Raw genomic sequence first — 27320 nt, forward strand, 5'->3', positions numbered from 1 at the left:
TTAAAATTTGTACTTAAATGTACACTAAAAATTATGCGTAAGATAAAGTTTAAAGTGTAATTAGAACGAGGCAGAGTGAGAACACTAATTTTTTTTTTTCCTTCTTTTCATTGAGTTGAATTTGTAAAATTTCAACAAAAAAAAAAAAAAGGCTTAATTCCATTGAGTCAATTAGGAGTGAGCATGGTTCAGATTGGACTGGATTGAGGTAAAATCAAGACCAATCTGTTATCTACGGATTTTGAAAAATTGGAACCAATCCAATCCGTTTAAATCATGGAACCAATCCATTTAAACACGGATTGGATCGGTTTAGGACCACGGATTCACATAATTAAATAACAAAAAGAATATATATATATAACACTTTAATTTCATAAAAATATAAGCATAGCGCTATATTAGTTCCACAATCGCAACATGTTTTTTTATAATAGCAACATACTGTTCTAGAATTTAAACAACCATAAGAAAATTGGTTTCACCATAAGCATTTAGACTATTACAAATTAAAATTAAAAACCAACAAACAAAAGTAATAAAAAAAGATATTATACGAGTTTAGGTTTGAGTTTATGTTTTATATAAAATAAGAGAAGATACTATGGCGGAAGACGTATAATAAAAATATAGATTATTTGTATACGGTCCGGATCGATTCTAATCCAGAACTGTGAGGTTCAATCCAGAACCAATTTATGTATTACAGATTTTTAATTCTTCAATTCGAAATCGAACCACGAATTCAAAAATCAATCAAAACCTATCGAATTGGACTGAATTGGATCGAATTACGGATTTCACAGATTCCTTGCTCAGCTCTAGAGTCAATTGGTAAAAATATCAAACATTTGAGATAAAATTCAAAATTTATTAGAAAGAATTCAGAATTGTGGCTCCGACCATGATAATGAGTTATGTCATAATAAACATGACATAATCAAAGACTGTGGGGCTGTTTGAAAATGATGGGTTAAGGCTATTATAGCTTAAAATGTAAAATAAGCCCAAAAGTCAATACTGTTTATAATTTTTTTATTTTAAAAAATAATTTTTTTTTTAAAGCCGTAAATTGTTACATGAAGGGCTAAATTACCATTTTGCCCCTTTACATCCATTTAAAAAATTATAATTTAGGGACAAATTTGATATTTTAAATTCAAATATCATTTCAACACACTTTTCAGTACAACAACTCAACTAAAAATTCATCTCATTTTTTCAAACATAAAAATTAAAATAGCCTACTAAAATAGTTAAAAAATCAAAAAGCCTCTAAAATAGCCCCTTCCCAAACGAGGCCTATAAAAATTGTAATTAGATATATATTATATTTATTTTTTTGAGGAGTGTATTATAAAATTTTGTCATAAGTTAAAAATGAAATTAAAAAAAAAAAAGAAAAAGGAAAAAAAGGGCTAGTTTGGAGGCGATATTGTGAAATAAACCCTAATATTTGAAACACTCCTGGACATGTTCATGGGCCACAAACAAAAACCCACTTTAAAGAAGGCTTCTCTTTCTGTGTTTCTGGTTGGGTTGCGTAGTTTGTAGCAGAGCAAGCAAGCGCCGAGGAAGCAAAAAGAAGAGAAAAATGGGAGGAAGAGGAAGGTCTCGTACTCAGAGGAAACACTTTCGTGAGAGCAGAGACAACGTTTGGAAGCACAGCAGATCTGATTCCCAACAACAAGAACAAGAACAAGACGACAATGGCAACAACAAAAGCAGCAACAACAAAAACCCTTCTTGGGAGCCCTTCGCCACTCAAAATCCCTCCTTCGATGAGTACTACAAGGTGCATACATAACCCCCTAAATTCATCTACATGTAGAGTTGTGTATGTATATTTATGTACATTAATCATGGCAGGAGCAAGGAATTGTGTCCCCTGAAGAGTGGGACGCATTCATCGAAGTTCTTCGGAAACCATTGCCCGCTGCTTTCAGAATCAATTCCAGGTAAAATTTATAAGCACACACAATTGGACAATTTAGTTTCCATGAGGTTTAAAAACTCAACCTTTATGTAGTTTGACAATTGATGTATTTGGACATGTTATTTTCTTTTAATTGAAAGTGAGAAATGATGATTCTGTTGTGTTGTAGGCTGTTTTACTCTTACCACAATTTCTTTTTTGTTACAGTGTATTGCAATTTCCATACAAATTCATGAGGAATAATACCCACACATGGAATTACTCTACTTTCACTTTCTACTATCCTCACTGTGTGATTCACAATGTTTAGAAAAAAAAAAAAAAAATCATTGTGCTCCAATTTCCTACTTAGTTCTGATTGTGGAGCACATCTAGATCATTTAAGTTGGGATTAACTATTTACTCTCCAATACCTCCCATCCCCACCCACCTCCAAAGAAAAAAGGACAAAAGAAACATAAGTTCATGTTCAAACGAAATAAAAGGAACTTTGATGTTATAGTTTTACTTTATGACTTTGCCCATATAAAGAAGATGGAATTCCAGTTAGCAACAGAAGTTAATTACTTGTTGGTTTGCAGTTTTAGATTTTGTTCTTGAATCATTTTAGTTTCATTTATGTGTGTGTCAAAACTAAGTTTTCTTGCAGTAAGAGAAGAAGTATTTTGAGCTTGTTTCAAATGACATGCTCATATTGTTTCTTTTGTTTAATGTTGCAGTAGCCAGTTTTGTGGAGACATTAGAATGCAGTTAGAGAATGATTTTATGAAATGCCTACAGGCTGAGGTTAACAAGTTGCATTCTTCCTTTCTCCTATTATGAATGTTCTGACGCTACTGCTGGATATTTTTAATTTTAAAAAAAAATCTTTTTCTATACCTTTATGTATAGGCTGCAGATGGGGGTGAAGTGGTGGGAATTAGACCATTACCTTGGTACCCAGAGAATCTTGCTTGGCATTCAAATTTTTCTCGCATGCAGCTGAGGAAGAATCAAACCCTTGAAAGGTAAATGATGCATTTGACTATTGTTTGTGCTTAGTATTGTCATGTGGATGATTTTATAGGCCATCTTCAACATAAAACAATGACCAAAGATCTTGCTAGGTTAGGGGAGTGTTTGGTGGTGTTGGAAGGTATGTACACATGCAAGTAGTGGGCTGGCCTCTTAATTTACATGTTTCTGGAGTTTCTACTGGCATTTGATCACATATAAGGATGATGGTATGCCAAAGGCTCATTTTTTATCTAAATTATTGGGCAAATTGCAAATACACTTCTTGAGGTTTGCTTAATATACAAATTGCCTCCTGTGGTTCCGTAAATTACAGATAACCCCTTGTCAGAATGTGTCATTTAACATAGTTGACAAAAGAAAAATGAAATTCCTAACTATCCTACTATTCAATAATGAAATTGCTAGAATTGTTAATTGAAATATATTGTTGACATCATTAAAAACTATTAATTGACTTAATGGTTGATTAATGAAAGGGGTTATTTGTTATGCAATTAGAAATTTGAAGGGGCATGATATAATTTTCGGAACCACAAGGGGCAATTTGTATTTTAAGCAAACCTTAGGATGTGTATTTGTAATTTACTGTAAGTTATTTGAAATGAAATGCAATGTGTGTCCATGTGTTAGAAGTGTAGGGTGAATATAAAGTGGAGAGAAGAAAAGAAAGAAAGACGAAGGACATAAAATAATTTGCAAAAAAGAGACTAAAAATTGGTGTTTTCCTCTCTTGTCACATACATTTATACTAATTGGAAGATAAATACGAAAGTGCTCACAACTTAACCCTTCCCCTCAAGTTGTTGCGTATCTCTCATTACCAACTTGCACACAATAGGATGAAGCACTTTACTACTCAACCCTTTATGTTGTGTTTGGGATCATGGATTTGGAAAGGGAAATGGAGAAAAAATTTAACTTATATTTCATTCACATTTCCTCTACCTTTTTCCTTTCCTTTTTCAATTCCCAACCCAGATCTATGATACAAACACAACATTAGTGAATACAACAACTAATTAGTCTTTTGATTTCACAAAAGCATACAAATCACATCATTAATCAATTTCTCCTTGTTAAAATGTCTGTCGATCTCAATGTGTCTGGTTCTATCATGTTAAACGGAATTATGAGCAATGTCAATAGCATCTTTATTATCACAGTACAGTCACATGGGTCCATGGCTCAACCACCCTAAGTCAATCAGTATGAAAAAGATATATTAATCTCCCTATAAGCCTCCAACATGCCTATTTCTTCAAGAAGGTCTATAATATACTTTCTCTAAGAGATAAAGATGATCTTATTTTACCTAACATTTTTAATTTCAAATTCCTTGAAAAGATGAGCTTTGATTGTTGACGCCTCCTCTACATCCTTACCGGTGACTGCTATGTCATCCTCATAAATAGTGAGTACAATAATTTTATTTTCATGCCTTTTGATGAACATAATATGATCAACATGGCTTTGCCTATACCCAAAATCTTAGTATAACCTTAGGCAACCTATCAAACTAAGTTCTAGGAGACTGCTTCAATCCATACAATTCATTTTTTAACTGACAAACCTTTCTATCAATAATTTGAGAAGAGAATCCTGGAGGGACCATCCATATACACTTCCTCCGCATCACCATTAATATGCATTCTTCACATCTTGTTGTTTCATGGGTCATCCTAGATTTGTTGCACAAGAAAGAAGAACCCGAATTGAGTTTATCTTAGCCACAGGGGCAAATGTTTCTTGATAATTGATACCATAAGGGAATCCCTTAGCAACTAGTCTTGCCTTATATCTCTCAATGGTTGCATTAGCTTTTTGCTTAATAGTGAATACCCATTTGCAACTCACTATCCCTTTTTTTATTTTTATTTTTTGTTTTCCCATTGGAAGAGAGACTAACTCTCAGCCCATTCAAAGCCCTTATCTCCTCTACTATGGCTTCTTTCCACCTAGGATTATTGAGTGCTTCCTTCCAATCCATTTGGAATAGGTATAGAGTATAAAGTAAAAACAAAGAGATGGTATGAAAGAGATAAGGAATCATCAGATACAAATTTAGATATATGATAAATGATAAGAGCAATAGGAAGGTAATCCATCAACTCTATGAATATCCACAATATGAACACAAGTAATAATAGAAGTAGTAACTGAGGACTCATTACCTGGAGAATCTGTGATTGGAGCTTGGGATGGTGATTGACATGGTGACACATAGGTAGATCGTTCTTTCCATCGCCGTGAATGGATCTTGAGATTTGTCTAATTTAATGAGAGGTATGAACATAATAAACACAACCAACGACCTTAGAAGGAAGAGAGGCAGAGAGAATGGCGGTATGAGGGGAAGCTACCACATTGGTACTTCTCCCAACAGTAGCTTTTTCGTCGGCTCTATGTATTTTCTTAAAAAATTTTAAATTCATAATAAATGAAGCATTAATGGGATTATTCTTCCATACTATTACACAACTTGTGTAGCACATGTAGTGCGTGTGTCCAACAACGAGTATTAGAAAAGGTAGTTTGCTAAATGTGGACTTGATATAATAATTTGCATGGAAACTCCTGTATATTTTCAAATGATGCAAACAAATCACATTCATAGTGCAAGCACAACTGGTTCAATGTTGACCTGTTCTCATTTATTTATTCATTTTTTTTGTGACTTCACATTCTCAGGTTCCATGAGTTCTTGAAGCTAGAAAATGAAATTGGAAACATCACAAGACAGGAGGCTGTCAGCATGGTTGGTCAATTTTATATAGTGTCTATTACTCCTTGGATTTTTATAATGTAATTTATTGGGAAATCTTGTGAAACATTTCAGTGGTAAAGTGTTCATTTTCTATTTAATGAGTGCTTTTGACTCAGGTACCACCACTATTCTTGGATGTACATCCGGACCATTTTGTTCTTGATAGTAAGCTGCTTCTTCTGCATTTTAGTCAACTTTCTTTGCATGTAGAGCTTATAACTGAATCCTGTTGAATGATAAATGATATTATCTTGTAGCAGTTTATTCTTGAAGACCTATCCATTATAAAAATCAAATAGTTTTTGAAGTTGTAGTCAAGAAACTGTTGGAATTACCAAATGTAAATGCCATATGTACTTGTTAAAGTGTGACAGATGCCAATATATTTTGACTGTTGCCTTTGCTTTATGCAGTGTGTGCAGCTCCTGGTTCAAAAACATTCCAATTACTTGAGATGGTATACGAGTCAATTGAGCCTGGGTCATTACCTAGTGGAATGGTTTTGTTCTTTCTCTAACTCTTCTAACTATATCTTGAGTCTCGTTTTGCTTTTGGTCCAATCTATCTTTCTGCACACTGAAATATAGGGAACACATTGCAAGATTGCAGCCTCTCATCAACTTGCATGTTGTATTTCTTTCACTTGTTATAAATATTCCAGTAATTCTTATTTACATGTGACTTGATATTTTGCATGGTTTAGGTGGTAGCAAATGACGTTGATGTCCAGAGATGTAATCTTCTTATCCACCAGACAAAAAGAATGTGCACTGCCAATTTGATAGTCACAAATCATGAAGCACAACACTTCCCCAGCTGTCACTTAAACAAGAATTTTGCTAATGCTTTTGAGAATGGAGTTGCAATGGAGCCAAGTGTAAGTCAGCTCCTATTTGATCGTGTCTTGTGTGATGTTCCTTGCAGTGGAGATGGTACTCTTCGCAAGGCTCCTGATATCTGGAGAAAATGGTAATCTTTTGGCAATATTTACTATTTTTTCAGTCATTAGTTCCAACTGTGAACTGCGTCATGGCTACCTAATCATTATTTCTTATACAGGAGTGTAGGCATGGGCAATGGAATCCATGGTCTACAAGTTCAGATAGCAATGCGAGGTACCTTTCATCATTTTTATTTTTGTTTCCTCTCATCAAGGTGGCCAAGAGTAGCATAAATACAAAACAAACTAACTCCATCAGAAGTTTTCTACTGTGTTTTCTATGAAATCGCTATCTTGGATAATTTATTTATTTTCTTGAGACACTGAAAGATTATGCTAAGTTTGAGCCTGATTGACCACCGCCACTTTCCTGAATATAATATGTGATGCTGATCATTCCTCAGTCTGATTAAAATTTGTCAGACTATATAACTCATTGCAGTGTGGTGGTTTTTCTTCCTTAATGGTTGATATTTCAAATGTAGTATAGTTTAACAAGAAATGATTACAAGGGTTTAATGGCTGTCTAATCTTCATTTGCTTTCTCAAGTGTTCAGGAATGATCTACTTTCTAACCATATTAGGATTCAAGTAGCTATATGGTTTATTTGTGTTCTAGTTGGTAAAGCTGATATGAGGTTCTTATTTTGTATATAAAATTAAGAAAATGGTATATTTTTCAAAGACATAACATGTGGATTTTGCATATTAATTATGACATCTATGATGACTTAGAACAAGGAGTTTTTGATGCCATTGATATTTTCCAATCCATGTTACATGGACTCAGATACGAATATCGGGTGGAGGTCATGTCCAAACATCAAAACTCTCTAAACCCTAAATCTTAAGGATATAGAGGTATGTATTCAAAAGTTGGGTACTGGCTTGTAGATACTTTGAACATTTAAATACTTGCATATTTTATTAAATTATTTTACAGACTTGTTTTGTTGAGTGTAATGTTACAAGAAAACTCTAATACCTTAGTGATTTACATTTTTGGAATGCACGTTGCGAAAGATGGTAAATTTTCATTCCAAAGAGGTGAAATTAGTGATCCATAGTGATCACAATCTTCATAAAGGTTTCCTTTTATGGAAAAAATATCAAAATCAAATATAACAATAAACTCAAATCTAGGGAGTGGAGTTTGGGTAGGACAACTTTTACAAAAATGAGCCATAATGCTTATAGAAATGAGTTTTTACATGATTAATAAATAATATATTTTATTGGATGTGCAATTGTTGAAAGAAAATTTCTTTAGAAGTACCTTAATTTCTAATGGTGCAATTTACACAAGTCTACTCCTATTGTACCACATTTTAGAGCATGTGATGTATTGTGGTCCCGTTCCACGTACCGAAACAATCCATGTTGCATGTAACATAGGTCGAGAGAAAGAGAAACAAGAGATTTAAATTAGGTCAAGTGTATCAAAAGTGAGGATTCGAGAGTGTTAGTCAAGGCTAATTAGATTAAAGAGGTGGAAAATTTGTTTTGAGACACTGTTAAATGAAGGACTTTTAGAGGTACCTATATATAAAAATAAAAGATAACTACAGAGGTATTAAGTGATGAGAGAGCAAAAAAAAATCGGTTGTGAGATGAAGTAAAGGACAGAGAAGAAAATGGAAGGTGTTGTAGCAACTCAAATCTCTCTGCTGGAGCTCTTGCTAGTGCTACTGGCTCATCCTTTCCTAAAGGTCACACGAAGCACAGAAATTTAAGGATGATTGTAGGTCGGTGGTTACCTAAGGAAACTAATTCGATTTGCTCCCCGGCTGGGAGGATCAATTGAACAGCTTTATAAATGTATAAAAAAAATTCCAATCTGCTATGATTTGATCGCAAACTATAGTCTGCGTTTGTTAAACCGACTCGAATCAATTGGGCTTCATTCCAGTTAGTGTTTAGTCATAAGCCTTTCTCTTTGGATCTTCACTTGTCTTCTTTCGTTCCACTTCTTTCCAACTCATTTTCGGTTAAACAATTTAAACACTGGGCTCCTTCTCCAGGGTGGCAGATGTGTCTAGAGAATCTTACAGTCTCACTATTCCTTTTGGTTAGCTAGACTTTTCCTGAGAAACTCCCATATCACTTGAGTAGTAATACAAAACGTTAAGAAGTGGTGATCTACTAGTTGATTCAAGGGTTTAGGATTTGTCCATGGAAGAGTGTTTGTTGTTTCAGTAGGAAGAATACAATCTTTTCCAGCACTGATGCAAAGTAGCGTACATTGGCGGCAAGGAAGGAGGCATTGGCGTGAATTTGACACATCATGCATCCCCTGATGAATTTATTACAATTTTGATTCGTTATATCCATCATATATTATTAATGCATGCATTCCATTATCACGGAAATATTTACCAAGTTTTGGAGACCCACGTCCTAGTAAATTGAATAAGAATGCTTTCAGTAAGGACAGCTCTGGAATGGAGCAACTAGAATGAATAGGAAATCGATACTGTACTTGACTATTCCAGCTGAAATACTTGGAATAACTCTAGGAAATATTTTATAGAACAATTATAAGGTCGTCATTGCTTTACAGGATATAATGTTGAGCAACTAGAAAACATCTATAAAATAAGTGTAGTTGATATGAGGATTCTAATATGGATGGTGTCAAGACCAAAAGAGTTAGAATTAGTATTTAGTAATTTTGTGAAACGATAGGAGTAATACCAATTGAAGATTAAGTTGAGTGAGAACAAACTAAGATGGTTTAGTCTTGTACAATTAAAGAACAATTTTTTAAAAAAATTTCCGTTGAAAGGATTGAAATATTTCCATCAAAATATACTAAAACATAGTGAAATACACCAAATCACTGCTCAATATATTGAAACAATAAGTTGCTTCGACACAAATTTAGAATTTTTCTAAAAGTTTTTTCTTTTTACAATTTTCTTTGGGAAATTATTAGTGTTGTATTGTTTTTACTATATTAATAAATAATATTATTAGTTACTATTATTGCTATTGTCTAACTAAATTTGTTAGACCTTATTTTGTTAGGAACGTATACATTTTAGAATCATTTACACTTGTATTTAATAAAATTGGGATAATATTTGTATTTAATAAAATTGGGATAATATTTAATAATTTTTGGTTTATAGCAACGATAAGGATGGGTGATAAATGCCAAAGGGAGAGAAAAACCTAAATTGACATGAGATACTGCAATAAAAAAATGTAAAATAAATTGATGTATTATTATTGATTGATGTATTACAAGATTGATAAATTACAATTCCTATTAATCTATATATAGAAGAAAATGTGGTAGTAGGTGTAGTGGAGGTGATAGTGGGTTAGGTGAAGTGGAGTGTGTGGTGAAGTGGAGGTAGGTGAAGTGGAGTGTGTAGTGGAGTAGGTGAAGGTAAAGATGGGAAATTCTAACAGCCCCCCGCAAACTCAAGGAGGATAGAAACTAACCAACTTGAGTTTGGAGAGAAGAACAAAACAAGAAAATACAGAAAAAATAAAATAAAAAATAGGAGACACTGTATGGTCGTGTCAGACCGTTGGTGAAGACACTGTATGGGGTGTCATAACGTTGTAGAGGACACTGTATGGTGGTGTCAGACCGATGTAGAAGACAGTTTAGGGGGTCATGTCGGACCGTTGTAGAAGACAGTTTATGGGGTCGTGTCGGACCGTTTGTAGAAGACAGTTTATGGGGTCATGTCGGACCGTTGTAGAAGACAGTTTATGGGGTCATGTCGGACCGTTGTAGAAGACAATGTTGTGACAGTTTACGGAGTCTTGCTGGACCCTTGTAGAAACTAACCGGAATCTATGTCGGGACAGTTTACAGAGTCTTGTCGGACCCATAAAGGAGCTAACCGGAATCAATGTCGGGACAGTTTACAGAGGCTTGTCGGACCCATAAAAAAATCGCATCCTCAAAAGGTGGGCCCAATTTTTCAAAAGGCGTGCCATCAAAAGGCGTGCCCAATCCATAAAAAGGCGTGCCATCAAAAGGCGTGCCCAATTCATCAAAAGGTGTGCCGGACATGATGGCGAGGCACGTGGGCGCCTTGGCTTGCGTGCCCGAGTGTCGTCTGTCGGCAAGTGGCGCGCGATGCGCGGATCGGCCCTGGCTATTTAACCAAGGTTGAGGCAGAGGCTGTGCAAACCAGTTTGAAACCTCTGAATTTTGGCAGTCTGAAACACTTTGTAAACCCTGCGCTGAAACACTGAGCAACCCAAAACATGGCCTCTTCGTCCCGTCCAGCTACCCAGAACCTGCTCACGCTCTTTCCAGAACTGAACGAGCCTACAAGAGAAATAACTGGTGCGGTGGCCAGTGAACCTCAACCAAACACCTCTGGTTTTGCTCCGTTGAACTTTCCGATGCGGTCGGTGGAGCAAAGAATGGCAGCGCAGTCGGATGTGGAGGCCAATCAGTATACTCTGAAGGCATGTGTGGAAAGCATGACGGCGGTCACAAATTTGTCGAACCGGCTGCAGAGCAGGACAAATGAGGTGCAGCATTTAAACGCCCAACTGGCTCTGCTCCAACGCATGTATAAGGATGCGCGAGCAGAGATAAGCGTGCTGAAAGCGGAAAACAAGGAGCTGAAGCGGAAGGCCACCGTGATGTTCCGATTTGGAGGGCCGCCATATGCTGCAGTGGAGGAGTATGGGGGAGTGAACGTACTCGGTAGCGTGGAAAACACGGAGGCAGCACCGTCAAGGGCCGCGCAGGACGGAGGCAAGAAGAAGAGACCGGCGGCAGAGTAGAGACGAAAAATCCCACTGTTCCAATTCGTGTTTTTTTTTTTTTTTTTTTTTTTTTTTTTTGGTGAAGTGGTGTAAAATGGTGATCGGGGTGAGCCCCGACATGAATAAAATAAGTTGGTGTGCAGTTGGTCTTCTTCCTCTTTTTTTTTTTTTTTTTTTTTTTTTTTTTTTTTTTTTTTTTGGCAAAGAAATAATAATGAAAAAAAAAAAAAAAGATGAAAAAATAAAGTGAAAGAAAAAATAAAAAAGAAAGAAATAATAAGAAGAGAATCACGTGGGTTGCTTGTAATAGAATCAGAGAAATGATGAAAGTGGGTTTAGTGGATAGAAAAAGGGATGAGAGAGAGAGGGAGTGGATGGAATTAAAAAAATAAAAAATAAAGAAAAATAATGTTATCAGAAAGGGCATGTGCAAAGCTGTGTCGTGGGCTTTGCAAAAAGTGTGGTTTATAATAAAAAAATAAAGTGTGGTTTTAAAGTAAGGGTTGGTGGGTGATAAAAAAAGAAAAGCTGGGTTTTCAAACGATGGAGGAAAATAATAAAAAAAAAGAGAAAAGTTTCCCAAAGTTAACCCAAGAGTGGACAGTTTTGCACAAGCCCGAGATTGTCTTCTTTCTATGGGAATTACTTTCGAAAATGTTGCACAACGCTATGGTGTTACAAGGCAAGAGCAAGATCAAGGCCACTGTGAATCTTGCTGGACTTTCAGCACCACAGGGGCTCTGGAGGCAGCTTACAAGCAGGCATTTGGAAGAGCAATCTCTCTATCAGAACAGCAGCTTGTGAATAGAAAGCGATGGGAAATAATAGTAAGGATTTATCAGCAGATCAGCAGCGTGGTCATGGCGGTGGTAGTGCAGTGGTGGCTGAAACCGCGAGTGCAGTAGGGAAGAGAGCCGGCTGATGCTGACTTCTGCTCGATTACCATTGATGGAAGTTCGGACAAAAATATATTGCAGCAGCGGTGGTCCACGGACTGCACAGGAGAGAGATTGTGAGAGTTTTGTGCTTGGACAGCAGCTGGGGAGGAAGCACATGCAGAGTGATCAAGGTATGTGTAGAGGTCCGGCGGGCGGCCAAGGCGAGACTGCCGCCCGCCGGTGAAGCAGAATGACTAGGTTGTTAACCTTGCTCTGATACCATGTAAAATAAATTGATGTATTATTATTGATTGATGTATTACAAGATTGATAAATTACAATTCCTATTAATCTATATATAGAAGAAAATGTGGTAGTAGGTGTAGTGGAGGTGATAGTGGGTTAGGTGAAGTGGAGTGTGTGGTGAAGTGGAGGTAGGTGAAGTGGAGTGTGTAGTGGAGTAGGTGAAGGTAAAGATGGGAAATTCTAACAAAAAAGTTATTTTTAACTAATTGACAGCAAAATGATGAAAAATTATTCATGTAGCGGACCCTAATTAATTGGGACACAAGGCTTTGGTTTGGTTTATTGTATTTAGAATTTAGGAATGTACTTGAAATCAAATGAAATTTAGGGGAAATGGGATTTCTATATCGCATCCACGTGACAGGTTAGAATATATATATATAGTTATTATCAAATTTGAGCTTCTTTCCCTCCATATATTGTACAAAATTAGAGGATCAAGTGTCTAACTTGGGTATGAAGGTTGGACACATATCCCACCCTTTCCCTTCTTATATCAGATGGACATAGGTACACAGGTATACTGGGGAGAATAGAATAGTCCATGTGACACTGTTGCTAGATGAATTGACTGTCCCAAATTAATCATTTGCTTTTTTTATTGGAAGTTAAGTTAGAAGCTTTTGTGCATAAGGGATTATCTTTTTTTTTTTTTGATCATTTGTATATTTGATTATTTCAGGGATATCTTTGCTCAAAGTTGGTGGAAGAATAGTTTACTCTACTTGCTCAATGAATCCAGTTGAAAATGAAGCTGTGATTGCTGAGGTAATGTGCCAGCTATTAGGAATCTTGTAGGCTGTAACTATGATCATTTCTCAACTTTTGATTTTATTAAGAATAGAAATAAATGTGGTTTCTTTTAACTACTTCCAAACGTTCTCATGACTAGTGAAAAGAGAGGGCGGAGTAGGGTAGGGTGTTTGACCATGCCACATTGTCTAGTAGCTGCTACTGCCAATTTGCTTTTTCATCTTCATCCATGTACTTTATGTTGAAGTTGCACTTATCTCTTACAACCACAATGAATTTCTTCTTTTAATAAAAGAAACATTGTATAAACATCATGGATACATTGTTTTTATTGCTTATGGAAAAAACAGGATACATTTTCTTTGTTACTTATGAACTGCCTCTAGGTCAAGGAACGGAACGAAAGGGCTTTTTCTTCTCACCGCTAAAAGAGTAATGACCTAAGATTGGGCATATTTGGTATCGTTTTTATTCTCTTTTTTTGTTCTTGAAAGCTGAAAAAATGGAAACTGATGCTAAAAACAAAAACAAAAAAAAAATGTTTGGTCAAGTGTTTCTGAAAACTATTTTCAACAAAGTTTTTTTGAAAATTTCTTAATTTTTGAAATTTGTTTTCGTGCAAAGTTGAAAACGATTGGTGTTTTTGCACTTTTCATTCATTATTTATGTTTCTGAAAAATGAAAATTTTAAATGTCTCTTTTGGAAATGTTTTTAAGACTTTTAAGGCTTAGCCCAAAATTTCATAAATGGCCAACCTATTTGGCAAAGGATGACAAAGGATTTCAAGTGGACCAAAGCCAAAAAACTACTAGTGTTACCAAACATGTATACATAAAAAAGCCATTACAAAAGTAGCTTTTTTAGTTGGTTGCCAAACATGTCAGCTTTATTATTATTTTTTTATTGGGGTAATTTTACATCAGTGAACATTTGGAAAAATATTTTCAAATTAGTGAGAAATTTTATAAACATTAAAAAGTAAAATCATAAACTTTTTCATGGCTTTGTAATTAATTTTTGAGGTCCCACTAACATGTAAATTCCCCTTTTTATTTTTATTAAAGGCATAAAACTGGCTTCAAAGCCTTTCACAAACGAGGTAAGTAAGCCAAGTATTTTTGGTGTTTGTCATGGAATTGTGTTAATATCATTTTTGATACTACGTAGGACCTTATGGAGATGACCTAATCAAGACTAGATTCAAAAAATAATAAAATAAAGTTCTTTGCACTATTAATATGAATTAACAGTATTACCTAGGTAATTTCCTTCTCAGGACTACTGCTGATAATTTCTCCTGAACAGTTGACATCATCCCATAAGTAATGAAGGAGGGTCTGGTAATAATGCACCTGAAAATGCCTAGAGAGTTGGATTTCTCTTGTCATGAACTGTTTCAACATCCAAATCTTGTAATTATCTTGCAATGAATTGGCCCATAGGGAACACCCAAACTGCTTGGTTGCTTTGCCCCAACAAAGAGACTCAAGTTTGAGTCTCCTTACCTTTCCTATCAAAAAAAAAAAAAAAGTCTTGCAGTGAATTTGTAGCCTATTCAACTTTAAGTCATGTCTATTCCAAACAATATTGTTTTGTGCTTATATTTTTTTGACTTCTGCGTTTTAAGAAGGGACAATTTTCTTCTTTTTGTTTTGTGATTGGATGTTGTCCATGCTCTTGATTTGCATTGGTCAGATTTGGCTATGTAACTTTCACTTGCCTTTCTAATTCTTGCTCCTTTCATGGGCTCATAACCTCTCATTTCCTTCAGATTCTGCGGAGATGTGGTGGGTCTGTTGAACTTCTTGATGTCTCCAATGAGCTCCCTCAGCTTGTTCGTAGGCCAGGTCTTAAAAAGTGGAAGGTTTGCTTTTAATTTAGCTAGATACTTGTTAGATTACTATATTATTGTATATTTGTAAATTAGCTTATTTAAACTGGTTCAACATGCTGGTTTAAGTTGTTTTGTGTATTGACCGTGGACTTTGAAATTGCAATTCCATGTACAATGTAGTGTCTTGCTTCTTTTGCTTGGTTAGTTGAGAGGAATTTGAGTTCTGATGCAACTCGAAACTTCCTTTCCTATAGCTTTCTAATTATAATAATGGTTGCATTTTTTATGGTTGTCATAATTAATTTACCTGATGACACATGTTTGTGGATGATTTAACTCACGAAGCATGGACACTTCTATGGAGGAAGTGCGTCGTGTTGGACAACCGTGTCAGACACAACACTGGATACTCCTAAAAGTGTGTCCGACACTTTTTCAATGCGTCTGAATTTAAAATTTAAATTCATAATATCAGACACTTTACGAACATTTCGGCTACACTTGAACCTTACAAAAATGAATCTCTTTATAGTAACCAGCTGACAATATCCTGCATTTTTCGGAATGCAACTTGTGTACTCATGTTTTAAACAATTTATAAGGTGAATACATCATGCGTATTTCAGTGTTCCGCAATTGTTTTGCATTTTTTAAATGCAATTGTTATGTGAATGATATCTTCATGTTTAAGCTGTAGAATATATGGCTTCTTAATTTTAATTAGTATTATGTTGCTTCTTTTTGTTCCCTTTTTTATTTTTTATTTTTTATCATTGCATTTAAATAAATTATTCATATATTTGATATTTAAAAAATTTATAAAAATATAACTATTTAACCTGATTTACGATTTAACTAGTGGGATACATGCCTGTCTATGCCCTTTTTGTGCTAACACAAAAATAAGGGGAAAATGATGAAGAGTGGCAAGTTAAAGTCTATGCTTGAAAATGGAGGAAAAAGAAACTATTTTGTGAGCCGCACTAACAAACCAGTAGTCCCTGTTGCAGGCGACACTTGACTGGATACTATTTCTGCATGGGTTTGGTCAGGCCCAATTGATTCTAACTCCTTCGGAGTTTAGAAAATCAGATAAGCCATTAGTGTTTTTGTAATAATGCAAAACTAGGGGTATTCTAGGTTCTTAGGTTGTTCAGTACAAAAATTTTCTTCTGTTTCAATGGTGAGACTCCATCTATTTCATTTTGGTAACAGATCTTAAGGCCTTTTTGACTATAAGGTTTCTATCCTCTTTCTTCATATTCTATTTTGTTTATTTTGTTGGATCCTATGCATTATCAGCAGAAACATCTACCCTTCTTCACCTTAATTGAATTCCTAAAGCCCTAAGCCTTTGACCTTATACCTAATTCTAATTACCTTCTTATTGGGCAACGCATGTGTGACACAAAATGAAAGTTTAGCTTCATGGATCATTCTGTAACACTTGATAACACAAAATGACTAGTTTATATAGGTTAAGGCTTTTTACATGTTAAATCTATGTGGAAACAATATATGGTAATTTTCATTAAATGATCTATTCAGTTTATTTCTTCTTATATTCAGAATCAGATAATGAAAAATTCGTGTTGGTGATCTGATTCCTCAATTTTTGAGGAGTTTGTGTATTGGTGTCAAAAGGCTGACAATGCTGATTATGACCTAGAATGTGATCTCATAAGTGGATTAAGTGCCTACCCCTTGTGCCTCAATTTTTAATGTTAACAGGAAGGATTTCATATTCCATTTATTTTGGTTTATACATTTGTCTTGTCTTCTTCAGTACGGTGTTAATATAAATTGCAAAAGCAGGAGAAAAGGATTGCCATTTCAATCCAAAAATGTTACTAAGCAATTCAATTGTATTTAGTATGTTCTTAGTCACAATGTTTTCCTAATATCTGATTTTTTAATCTTTCACTTGGACATGCAGGTTCGAGATAAGGGTATCTGGTTAGCTTCTTACAAAGATGTCTCAAAGTTTCGTAGAGCAGGAATCACTCCCAGTATGTTTCCTTCTGGCAAAAGCTACATGGACACTTCTGAAAATGATAATCATACAGACTTGGGAGAAAGGCATGATAATGGTGGTGATGAGAATTCAGAAAAGAAGGATCTTGAAGCTCTAACAGATGTTCTGGACGAGGAAATTTCAACTCTCCCTTTAGAACGTTGCATGAGAATAGTGCCTCAGGATCAGAATACTGGGGCATTTTTTATTGCTGTTCTTCACAAACTTTCCCCTTTGCCAGGTATTTCAAAACATCATTCTGTTTAGATAATTCTGAAGAATTTTAGGGACTCCATTTGTTGAATTTAACAAACCAAGAAGATAGCATCATAGCAAGCCTTTGGTGTAATGTGCGAGTCATGTAGCTTACTAGACTTAACATGGCTTCATGATGATAAAAATTCACTGCATTTGCATATTTGTGGACAGGTAAAACTTGAAAATTGCAATAATCTAAACAGTCTAGACAGCAGTTATAACAGTTTACAGGGATATGTATATAGGACACCCAGTTTAGTCTGCATTGCATGGGTGTCTGGGAGAGGTAAATTGGGTAAAGACCTAACATTTGGCATAATTTGCATAAAGTGGCTATTCTCAACACAACCACAATCTATATATATGTTTTTTTTCCTTCCTTTTCTGGACCATTTCAGATAGCTGATACCAAACTACGACTTCCATATTTAGTCCTTTGCTCGAACGCATAGTCAGCATGCTCCTTTCATATATTTCCATCTCTTGTTCAACATTATTGGTACTACTGTCTGCAGAAGATAATTATCCTATTTATCTTTGTGTAGCTATTCAGAAGAAACCTACCAGTCTGTATGGCAAGTTGAAGTCGAATAATACCTCTCGACCTGAGAAATTAGCCAAGGATGTGAAAGAGGATATAAATGGAGTGGAATTTAATTCGACAGATGTTACAGAGGAGCAATTACCAGAAGCAGTTTCTGATGCAGATTTACTGGCAGCTTCTGATGCAGATTTACTCGGTAATGAACTGGAGGAATCTGCTTTGGATACTGATCCTAGCAAAATGTGTGATGAAATTGAACCAAAGGGGATCCAAGATCCTGCTGATAAAGAAACTGGTCTTGAGAAAGTTGGGGGGAAAAGAAAGTTACCGAGTCAAGGCAAGTGGAAAGGTGTCGACCCAGTTGTGTTCTTCTCGAATAATGACATAGTGGATAGTATAACGACATTCTATGGTATTGATGAATCCTTTCCATTCAGTGGTCACCTTGTCACAAGAAACAGTGATACCAACCATGTGAAGAGAATTTACTATGTATCAAAGTCTGTTAAAGACATCCTTGAACTGAATTTAAAAGGGGGGCAACAGCTGAAAATAACTTCCATTGGCCTGAAGATGTTTGTAAGTTTTCTACATTTATCTCTGGTTTTGACATTTTTTCGGCCTCAAGAATTATTCATATTCAGATATTTCACATTCAGTACTTGTGATCTAAGTAACCAATTAGCGGAGCGGGAGTGAGAGTCTTTTGTTAAAAAAATTCAGTGTGGGAGCACCTCCAAAACGTGTATACATATGTTTTAACCTAGTTGGGTGAATTAGATGACTTAAATGAAAATCTTAACGAATTAGTCGCCTAAACAATTTAAAGCTCCTTGCAGCCTGCTTGGTCATGGATACATCCTCACATCAATTGTAAGTTTTGAATCATCATCTTATCAGTTTCTTTTTGTTTTTAAGGAACGGCAATCGTCAAAAGAAGGTTCATTGTCACCATGTGCATTCAGGATATCATCTGAAGGATTGCCACTGCTTCTTCCACATATAAGCAAACAGATCGTACATGCATCCCCGGTGGACTTCAAGCATCTCTTGGAATATAAAACCATTAAATTTGCAGATTTTGTCGATGCTGAATTTGGTGAAAAGGCTTCAAAACTGATGTTAGGTTGTTGTGTGGTGGTCTTGCGTAAAGGTTTGTGTAAACAGTTTTTGGAATATAATCAATGATGGTCATTGTGCATCCACCCCTTATAGCTCCTTATCCATTTTTGCAGATGGCGAAAGTTCAGCAGATCCTCCTAAAGTGGATGCTTCAACAATAGCAATTGGATGCTGGAGAGGTAGGACCAATGTATCTGTGATGGTAACAGCGATTGACTGCCAGGAAATGCTTGAAAGGCTGTCAATGCGGATGGAGACCAAAAATGGCTCTGAATTGCCAGAAACCAAGCCCTCTGATGCTGATCCTGAAGTACTCGGAACAAGTGATGTTGAATCTAAAGAAGATGCTGAAACCATCGAAATGGCAACTGTTGGTTGAACCTGAAACATTTCCATTGGAGTTGGGACTTTCCAGGGATCTCCCCCCTTATATTTTGTTGTGATTTAAACCTCACAATTTAGAACACTTAATATAGTTTAGTTTGACACCTTTATAATGAATTGTAGTATGTTTCCTTAGAAAATGAAGTCATCTTTACAATGTTTGTTGCAAAGCAGGGTGTCTGCTCTATTGAGAGCATGATCTTATATTGTGATGGTCTGATTAAAACACTAGGCAAAAAGCTGCGGCTTTAAATTATGGCATCATAAGATGAGAGTCCTGCCTGTGTATTTTCTGTATTGAAAAAAAAGTTTTCAATTCAGAATATATGCATGTTCGCATTTTCACAATTGAAGATACGGGTATTTTTTTTGTATGTTTAGAACTTAGCACAACTGTTCTTTAGTTGAAGGGATTGTGACCGTGAATGGATTCCAACAACGAGAGAGTAAAAATAAAAACCTGTGCATTAAATGGCTAGTAATTGTTTGTCTTGTTGCGGGTGTTTTGGAGCTATGTGTTTGAACATCCCAAAGAGGCAAAAATATAAAGATTGAGATCACCTAAAAAGAAAATTTTTCGGTGCATAATATATATCATATATAATTTTATATAAAATTACATAAATTTTTATGAACTTATGCAAGTGATATTATAAAAATGTGTAAGTTGAACATAAATTTGTGTAATTATACAAGTTTTTACGAACTTACACGAATGTATTTAACTTATTCTTTTTTTGTAAGATCACTTATGTAAGTTTGTAAAAATTTACGTAATTTTATGGAGAGTTTCATATGGTGTGTATTGCACACTGGAGCATTTCTCCATTTAAAAAATGTTCCATAATTTTATCTAGAAGGAAATATATTAATTTTTAATTTATCATTAATTTAATCATGTAAAGTATAATTTTTTTTACAATAATACTTGAAATTTGGCCCGAGAGTGACTCAAATATCCAACAATGTCGTTTTGGGCTTTTTTTTTTTTTTTTTTTTTGTTGCTTTCTTCTTTTTCTTTTTCTTGCTTTCAAATTCAAAAGAGAGAAGAGGCAAGAAGAGAGGAGGAAGAGAAGGAAGGGTGGAGGAAGAGAAGTCGGCGTCTCTCTCTCCCTCTCTCTGCCGTGGCGGCGTCGATCGCCTCTTTCAGACTCTACTTTTTTCTTTTTTTTTTTTTTAAGTTGATCTAGATTTGAAGATGAGGGGAAATAAAAAAAAAAGTTTTGTTGATGATGATCATGTGTTGATGAAGATGCTAATTTCAAATTCTGTTTTTTCTACTTTTTTTTTAGTTGATCTGGATCTGAAGATGAAGGAAAAAAAAAAAAAATTGTTGATGATGATGATGTTGATGATGGTGATGTGTTGATGAAACCCAGCTCCTTTTGACGATGATGATGTGTGATGAAACTCGGCTCCTTCTTCTCTTCTTTTTCTTCATCTTTAGAGAAAAAAAAAAAAAAAAAAAAAAAAAGGAAAAGAAGAAGAAGAAGAAGAAGAAGAAGAAGCCAAAACGACATCGTTTTGGTGTCAGGCCATTCAAGCCATACTAATTTTGAGTTATCAACTGGAACTGTTTTTTTTATTATAAATTGTAGATTTTAAATTGTGAATATTAAGCATTTCACAATTTAGCCCAACTCTAATTGGGCCACCATTAGGCCAACAACAATTGAGCCATCCTAAATGGAGCCATCTCAGTTCATTATTTTGATGGCTTTGCCATTACATTTCTTACACTAAATAAAAACAAAAAATAAATAAAGATAGTAAACTATCAGTAGGTCTTAGTAGTAGACTTATTTCTTATAGTAAAATTGTTGTTAAAAATAATTTTGTGACGATTTTTTACATATTTTTAAAAATTAACAATTAGTGATTTTTTATCACGATTATAAATTGTCACTAAAATTTATAATTTGTGACGTTTTTCTGTAACAATTTTTTTAAATTGTCGCTGAAAGTTAAAAATTAATAATTTTTTTTATGACTTAAAATTGTAGCTAAAATTTATAATTAAGGACTTTTTTGTGACAATTTTTAAACTGTCGTTGAAAATTAACAATTAGAGATTTTTTATAATAATTAATGAAAAATACCATTAATTATCACAAGACTTATTGAACAACAAATATACCTATTAGAACCTACACCTAAGTATCCAAAAAATTCAATTTAAACATTAGGATTGTGTTTAAATCTAAGGAATTAAAGTTCTCTTTGAATGAAGAATTAAAAAAAATAATAATAATAAAAAAAAACCCCTTTATTCAAGGATTTCGTTCACTTATTCACTTTTCATTTTTTTTTCTTAATTATTGATGTAAACAAAACCTACCAATACATTCAAGACTAAACCCTTTACACAACTCCAGGGGAAAAAAAAAAAACAAACAAAAAACCCTCTGTTAAAGGATTTCATACACTCAAGTTTTCACTTTTCATATGTTTTTTCTTCCATAAATCTCCAGTCAAATTATTGATCTAAACAAAACCTAATGATACATTGAAGACCTAAATCCTTTACACCACTCCGTGGATTACATCAATTAAATTGGAACCTTGAACTATTTAGGCGAATGTTATTAGTCTCAAAAATCACATTACTTGGGTCAAAGAGAAGGATCTAACTGTTGAGAATAAATTCATACGACCATAAAACATAAAATTTGAATCAGAAAAAAAAAAAAAAAACAATCTGCAACCAGTCTCATCATCTCTTCCCCGTTCAAAACAATAACCAATTCCTCATTGCACACTAAGCTATATAGTAAATAAAAGATATATATAACAACAAACATATATCAGACATCCAAAAAAATACTTACTAGGAAACATGAAACAAACGTCCAAACAAATCTGGAAACCCCAAAAACAAATCACGATGATGTACAACACATCCTGCTCTTAACAGGGATTTCTTGAGCCGGGCCTGGGATTAAAATCTTCTTGCCAGACAGGTTTGCAGGGTTGCCGTTAGCATGATCCTCACCTGCGACAAGGTTCTTCCTATTCACAATGTTGAAGATCTCTGTCAACACAGTCATGAATGCATTCTCAACATTTGTTGAATCCAGTGCTGAGGTCTCCAAGAAGAACAACCCTTCCTTCTCCGCAAATTCCTTGGCATCCTCGGTGGGGACTGCTCGTTGGTCTTCAAGATCAGTTTTGTTTCCAATCAGTATGATGACGATGTTCTTGTCAGCATGGGCACGCAACTCTTCTAGCCAACGGGGTATGTGATCGAAGGTCTGGCGTTTGGTTATGTCGTAAACCAACATAGCCCCAACAGCACCTCTGTAATATGCACTAGTAACCGCCCTATATCTGCTCATCATACAAAATGGAGGGCGAAATATTCAGTTGCCCATTTAATATGATTTTAGGAACTGTAAGCATGAGCTTGTTCACATTGTTCCGCTCTTGTATCATTGTTTTACACAATTACATTTAACTCTACTGACAGAACAATTGTTAAAAGAAGCATATCAATCCCAATTAACCTAAAAGTTGCAGATGAAAATAAAGTGTTCCCATTAGGCTAGTAATAAAATTTAGGATAGCTAAAGAATCTAAAGTGTGAAAATGTAGGATAGTAATAAAGTTTTTTTTAAGCACTCAACACTAATTCACCAAGAGATTCCACATCCTAGAAAACATATGCTATTGATCAAAGTGAAAGCAAAGCATGATCATTAAAGAATTTCTAAATATTTTGAATATATGGTTCCCAATTGTTTATTATCTCTTTCATAGAATTTTATTTGACCTTGTCTCCAAATTTTCCTCCCCTTTTGTAATGTATCAGTGGTTTTCCTTTTCCAAACCAAAACTTTGATCATCTACCAAAAAAAGTCACCTAACAACACTCACATTTTACAATTTATATTTCATCTAAAACTTCTGAACACATCCTAGCTTCTAGAAATTGTAAACAATTGAAAGAATTCTTGATAGTTCTGGAAGTTTTACCATTAGTTTAACCAGTCTTAAAGGACTTTGGGAACCACTTTTTTTGTTTTATTTGTTGGGGTGACGGGAATTTTTATGGTAATCAAAATTGAAAAGCTACCAAATCACTGAAAACATATCTGAACAACGAGTCATGGATTTTTTCTCGGATGATTTGAATAGATTCATTAAGTTCTTTACAATATGAGATTCGATCCGACAGCAATAATTATTGCCATTGTAGTCTAATCACCTTGCTTGGTTTCCAGTTTTTCAAAACACTTTTCAGAAAATGCTACTCTCTTATTTTCCGTGTTTTTTTGTTTTTACTGAATTTTTTTTAATATTTTAAAGAATTTTTTTACTTTTTAGACACACCTAACATAAATACACCTAAAAAGTAAAAAAATTATAAAAAAAAATCTTTTAAAAATTCACTAAATACCAAAAGTACAAAAAAAATACAAGAATTCAGTACATTTTTTGTATTTTTATGTATTTATTAATTTTTTAAAATATTTTTTCACAAATTTTTTACTTTTTAGATACATCTAAGTAAGGTGCATCTAAAAAAGTAAAAAAAATATTTAAAATTTAAAAAATATTCACTAAAAACAAAAAAACACAAAAACCAAAAAAGTTAATTTTCAAAAAACTTAATCCAGAAAACTCAAACCAAACACAGTGAATAGTTTTGGGGGTTAATTAGTCCAGAAAAGGCAATTAGTTCTTTCAACCCAGCTATTTTTTGAAATCACAAATACAGCCAAATATAGCTGTTGATGATTCAACCGAATACAATATTCATTCCCTTCTAAAATGTTTATAAGAAGCCTCCACTTTTGAGGCTTCACATCTTAGTAAAATGAGATACCATTGAATTCGTAGGATGGGTTGGGGTAAGCCATAATTGGAACTTGGGTGTTTTAATTCAAGACAAGATGAGGAGAAGGGATAATGTATGTAAGATGTTTTAATAATATGCAACAAAAACAAAGACGAAACCAATGGTGAGTGATTTGATTCAAAAAATAGCTAAAAAAGACGGAGATGAGACATGCCAACGCAACAATTTTCATGACACATGGAGGGCACAAAGTATATTGTTTAATATATTTATTATGTTATACATATGAATACTTAATAAAAAATAATAAAAATAAAACATAGCACTAATTTTTAAAGTTTAAAGGAGGATAGATTAATAAGTATAAATCTACATTTTTTTTTCTTTTATCATTATAGCCTAAGTTAATTAATTCAAACTTGTAACAAGTTTAATGTGTGATTAAGCAATAAAAATGTGTTCTCCAAGTGTCCAAAGTGTGCTCGGGGTGATAAAAATTTAAAAATATTAGGACAAGTTTTGAAGTGTCCAAAACGTCAGAAAGCTTCTACCAAGGACACGCATCTGCTCAAAAGTGGCTGTGCTTCTTAATTTCTAGATGCGACATAAACAAAATAAAGGAAGAAAAAAAGTCTGATGCTGATGAAAAAATGATGCCCCACAATTTAACAGACAATATTGCCCATTAATGCAATTGTTCAAAAAGTAGTTGGGGGTTGAAGCTTAATTGAAATGAACAACAGAACTTTAAATAAATAATCAAAGGGGACTTACGTATATGTCTTAATAAGTGGATTTATTGTTCAATAGGTTCTCTGATAATTAATGATATTTTTCATTAAACACTATTAAAAAATGTCACTAATTTTTAATTTTCAGTGACAGTTTGAAAATTTTGTTACAAAAAATGTCACTAATTATAAGTTTTAGCGACAATTCAAAAAAATCACCACAAAAAAGTCACTAATTTACAACTTTCAACTATAGTTTAAAAAACTCGTTATAGAAAAATATCACTAATTGTAAGTTTTAGTAACAATTTATAAAAATCCGAGACAAAAATAAAAAAAAATCAATAATTGTTAATTTTTGCAACATATGTAAAAAATCGTCATAAAAAAATTATTTTTAACGACGATTTTATTAGGATTTATTTTCAATAGGACTTGATAGGACTTAAGTCAAACTATTAAGACCTACTGGTAATTTACCCTTAACCCAAATACCCCAAGAATATTTTTACAAATTAAACAAAAATAATGAAATAAACCCTATTTCACAATCTTCTTTCAAATGTGTTTAGCATGGCTAAATATTTTCGTAACAAAAGTATTCAAAGTATAATAAAAATATTTTAATTAGATGTACAAAAGCATAATTTAACTATTATCAACTACAATAGCTCAATAAAACAATATTTAACTTATAATTCAAACTAAAAGGTGCTACCCTTGTTTTTTGGCTCGACAAGTAATATCCAATCATGAAGGTGTTACCAATACATGCTTCAAATCCTTGACAGTAAAGAAGGTCTCTAGTTCAAACCAAACACCTTATGCAGAAATTGGAGGGATAATAATCTAACACTAATTAGAGCACAAGGAACCATACTGTTTACTTAACGGGAGATCATTTCAACAAATTGAGATAAAATATCTAAAAAGTAAAATTAGACAGCAAATGTGCATGGAAATGGAAATTGGAAAAGATCAAGAGTAGCCACACAAGATTTCAAAATTCAAATCGGACACCGAGACAGAAATTTTGTACAGAGTCAATGTCAATCGGAAACCGCTGTTTCAGCAATTGGAAATACAGTGAAAAATTGTGCGTGAATTAGCAAGATTTCATTTAATTTCATTTCATGTAGAGAGTAACAAGAAGAATATCGTTAATCAGAAATCGTGTCACACAGAATAGAGATCACAGGAGATTGTTTATTGTACGTTTATTAATAATAGCAATCAAAATCACAACTGAAAATAGAACTCAAAACATAAGAATAGCATAGAAAATCATCCAGTAGAAATAAATAACTTGATAATTAACACCGCATAACAGAGCAAACCTAGATCAGATTATAATAATGCGTATATAAATCGAGAGAATAGTATATTTATACCGTTCTTGGCCGGCAGTGTCCCAGATCTGAGCTTTGACGGACTTGTGCTCGATGACTAGGGTTCGAGTCTGGAACTCAACACCAATAGTAGCCTTGGAGTCCAAACTGAACTCGTTCCGAGCGAACCGAGCAAGAATCTGAGACTTGCCGACTGCGGAATCGCCGATCAGCACCACCTTGAAAACGTAGTCGATCTTCTGGTTCGCATCACCATAACCACCGCTTGCCATTTTCCCCAACTTTCTCTTTCTCTCTCTGAAAACGGTGGGTCTCTTCTTAGAGGAGGAGGAGGAGGAGGAGGAGGAGGAGGGGTATTTATTTATGTTATGGAGTGTTTGTGTTGTTTTGGAAATGAAGCAATCAGAGGATATTTCTTGTTGTGTTGTGTGAATCGATATCTAATTATTAGCACTACTAATTTGATTGATAAATTTGAAATTAATTTATTAATTAATAATTTAGAAGATAAATCAAGATTTTAAAATTGACTGTGAGTCCCCCACATGGATCGACCTGTCAGGGGTTGTGTTTTTGCGGATGTCTCGGCTGCGTTGTCTGACGGTAACTCGTCTTTTCTCCCGGACTTGAGTTTGCACGTCTTGTTTGGGAATTATTCAGAGGATTTGATTTCAATTTTTTCAATTCCATTTTTTAGAAATTAATTTTTTTTATATTTTTATTTTCAGTAAATATTTTTAAAATTTCAAGTAATTTATTTTATTTTTTTAAGTGTACCTTATTTAAATATATTTAAAAAATAAAATATTTGCGAAAAAATATTTTAAAAAATTAATAAATACACAAAAATACGAAAAATATATTGAATTTTTAATATTTTAAAAATATTTTTGGTGTTTAGTGAATTTTTTAAAGATTTTTTTCAGAAAAATTATACTTTTTAAGTGT

At 34.1% G+C, this 27320-nt stretch overlaps 2 protein-coding genes across 2 annotated transcripts; one reads left to right on the forward strand and one right to left on the reverse strand.

The window, feature by feature from the left end:
• The first annotated feature begins 1431 nt into the window (after positions 1-1431).
• Positions 1432-19664, forward strand: LOC114315520 (S-adenosyl-L-methionine-dependent methyltransferases superfamily protein). Its single transcript, XM_082888899.1, has 15 exons — positions 1432-1795; positions 1870-1958; positions 2656-2722; positions 2828-2943; positions 5642-5708; positions 5834-5882; positions 6131-6216; positions 6421-6686; positions 6777-6832; positions 13267-13352; positions 15110-15202; positions 17109-17427; positions 17990-18567; positions 18907-19141; positions 19224-19664. The coding sequence occupies exons 1-15, from the start codon at positions 1595-1597 to the stop codon at positions 19487-19489; spliced, it is 2574 nt and encodes an 857-aa protein (XP_082745025.1). The 5' UTR covers positions 1432-1594; the 3' UTR covers positions 19490-19664.
• A 2557-nt stretch (positions 19665-22221) lies between these two features.
• RABA4A (RAB GTPase homolog A4A) lies at positions 22222-27037 on the reverse strand. Its single transcript, XM_028262129.2, has 2 exons — positions 26415-27037; positions 22222-22821 (listed from the first exon to the last, which is right to left on the reverse strand). The coding sequence occupies exons 1-2, from the start codon at positions 26642-26644 to the stop codon at positions 22374-22376; spliced, it is 678 nt and encodes a 225-aa protein (XP_028117930.1). The 5' UTR covers positions 26645-27037; the 3' UTR covers positions 22222-22373.
• Between the last annotated feature and the right edge of the window lie 283 nt (positions 27038-27320).

This window comes from Camellia sinensis, chromosome 1 (genome assembly GCF_055761805.1).
Source record: "Camellia sinensis isolate YWXY chromosome 1, ASM5576180v1, whole genome shotgun sequence".
NCBI classification, from domain to species: Eukaryota; Viridiplantae; Streptophyta; class Magnoliopsida; order Ericales; family Theaceae; genus Camellia; species Camellia sinensis.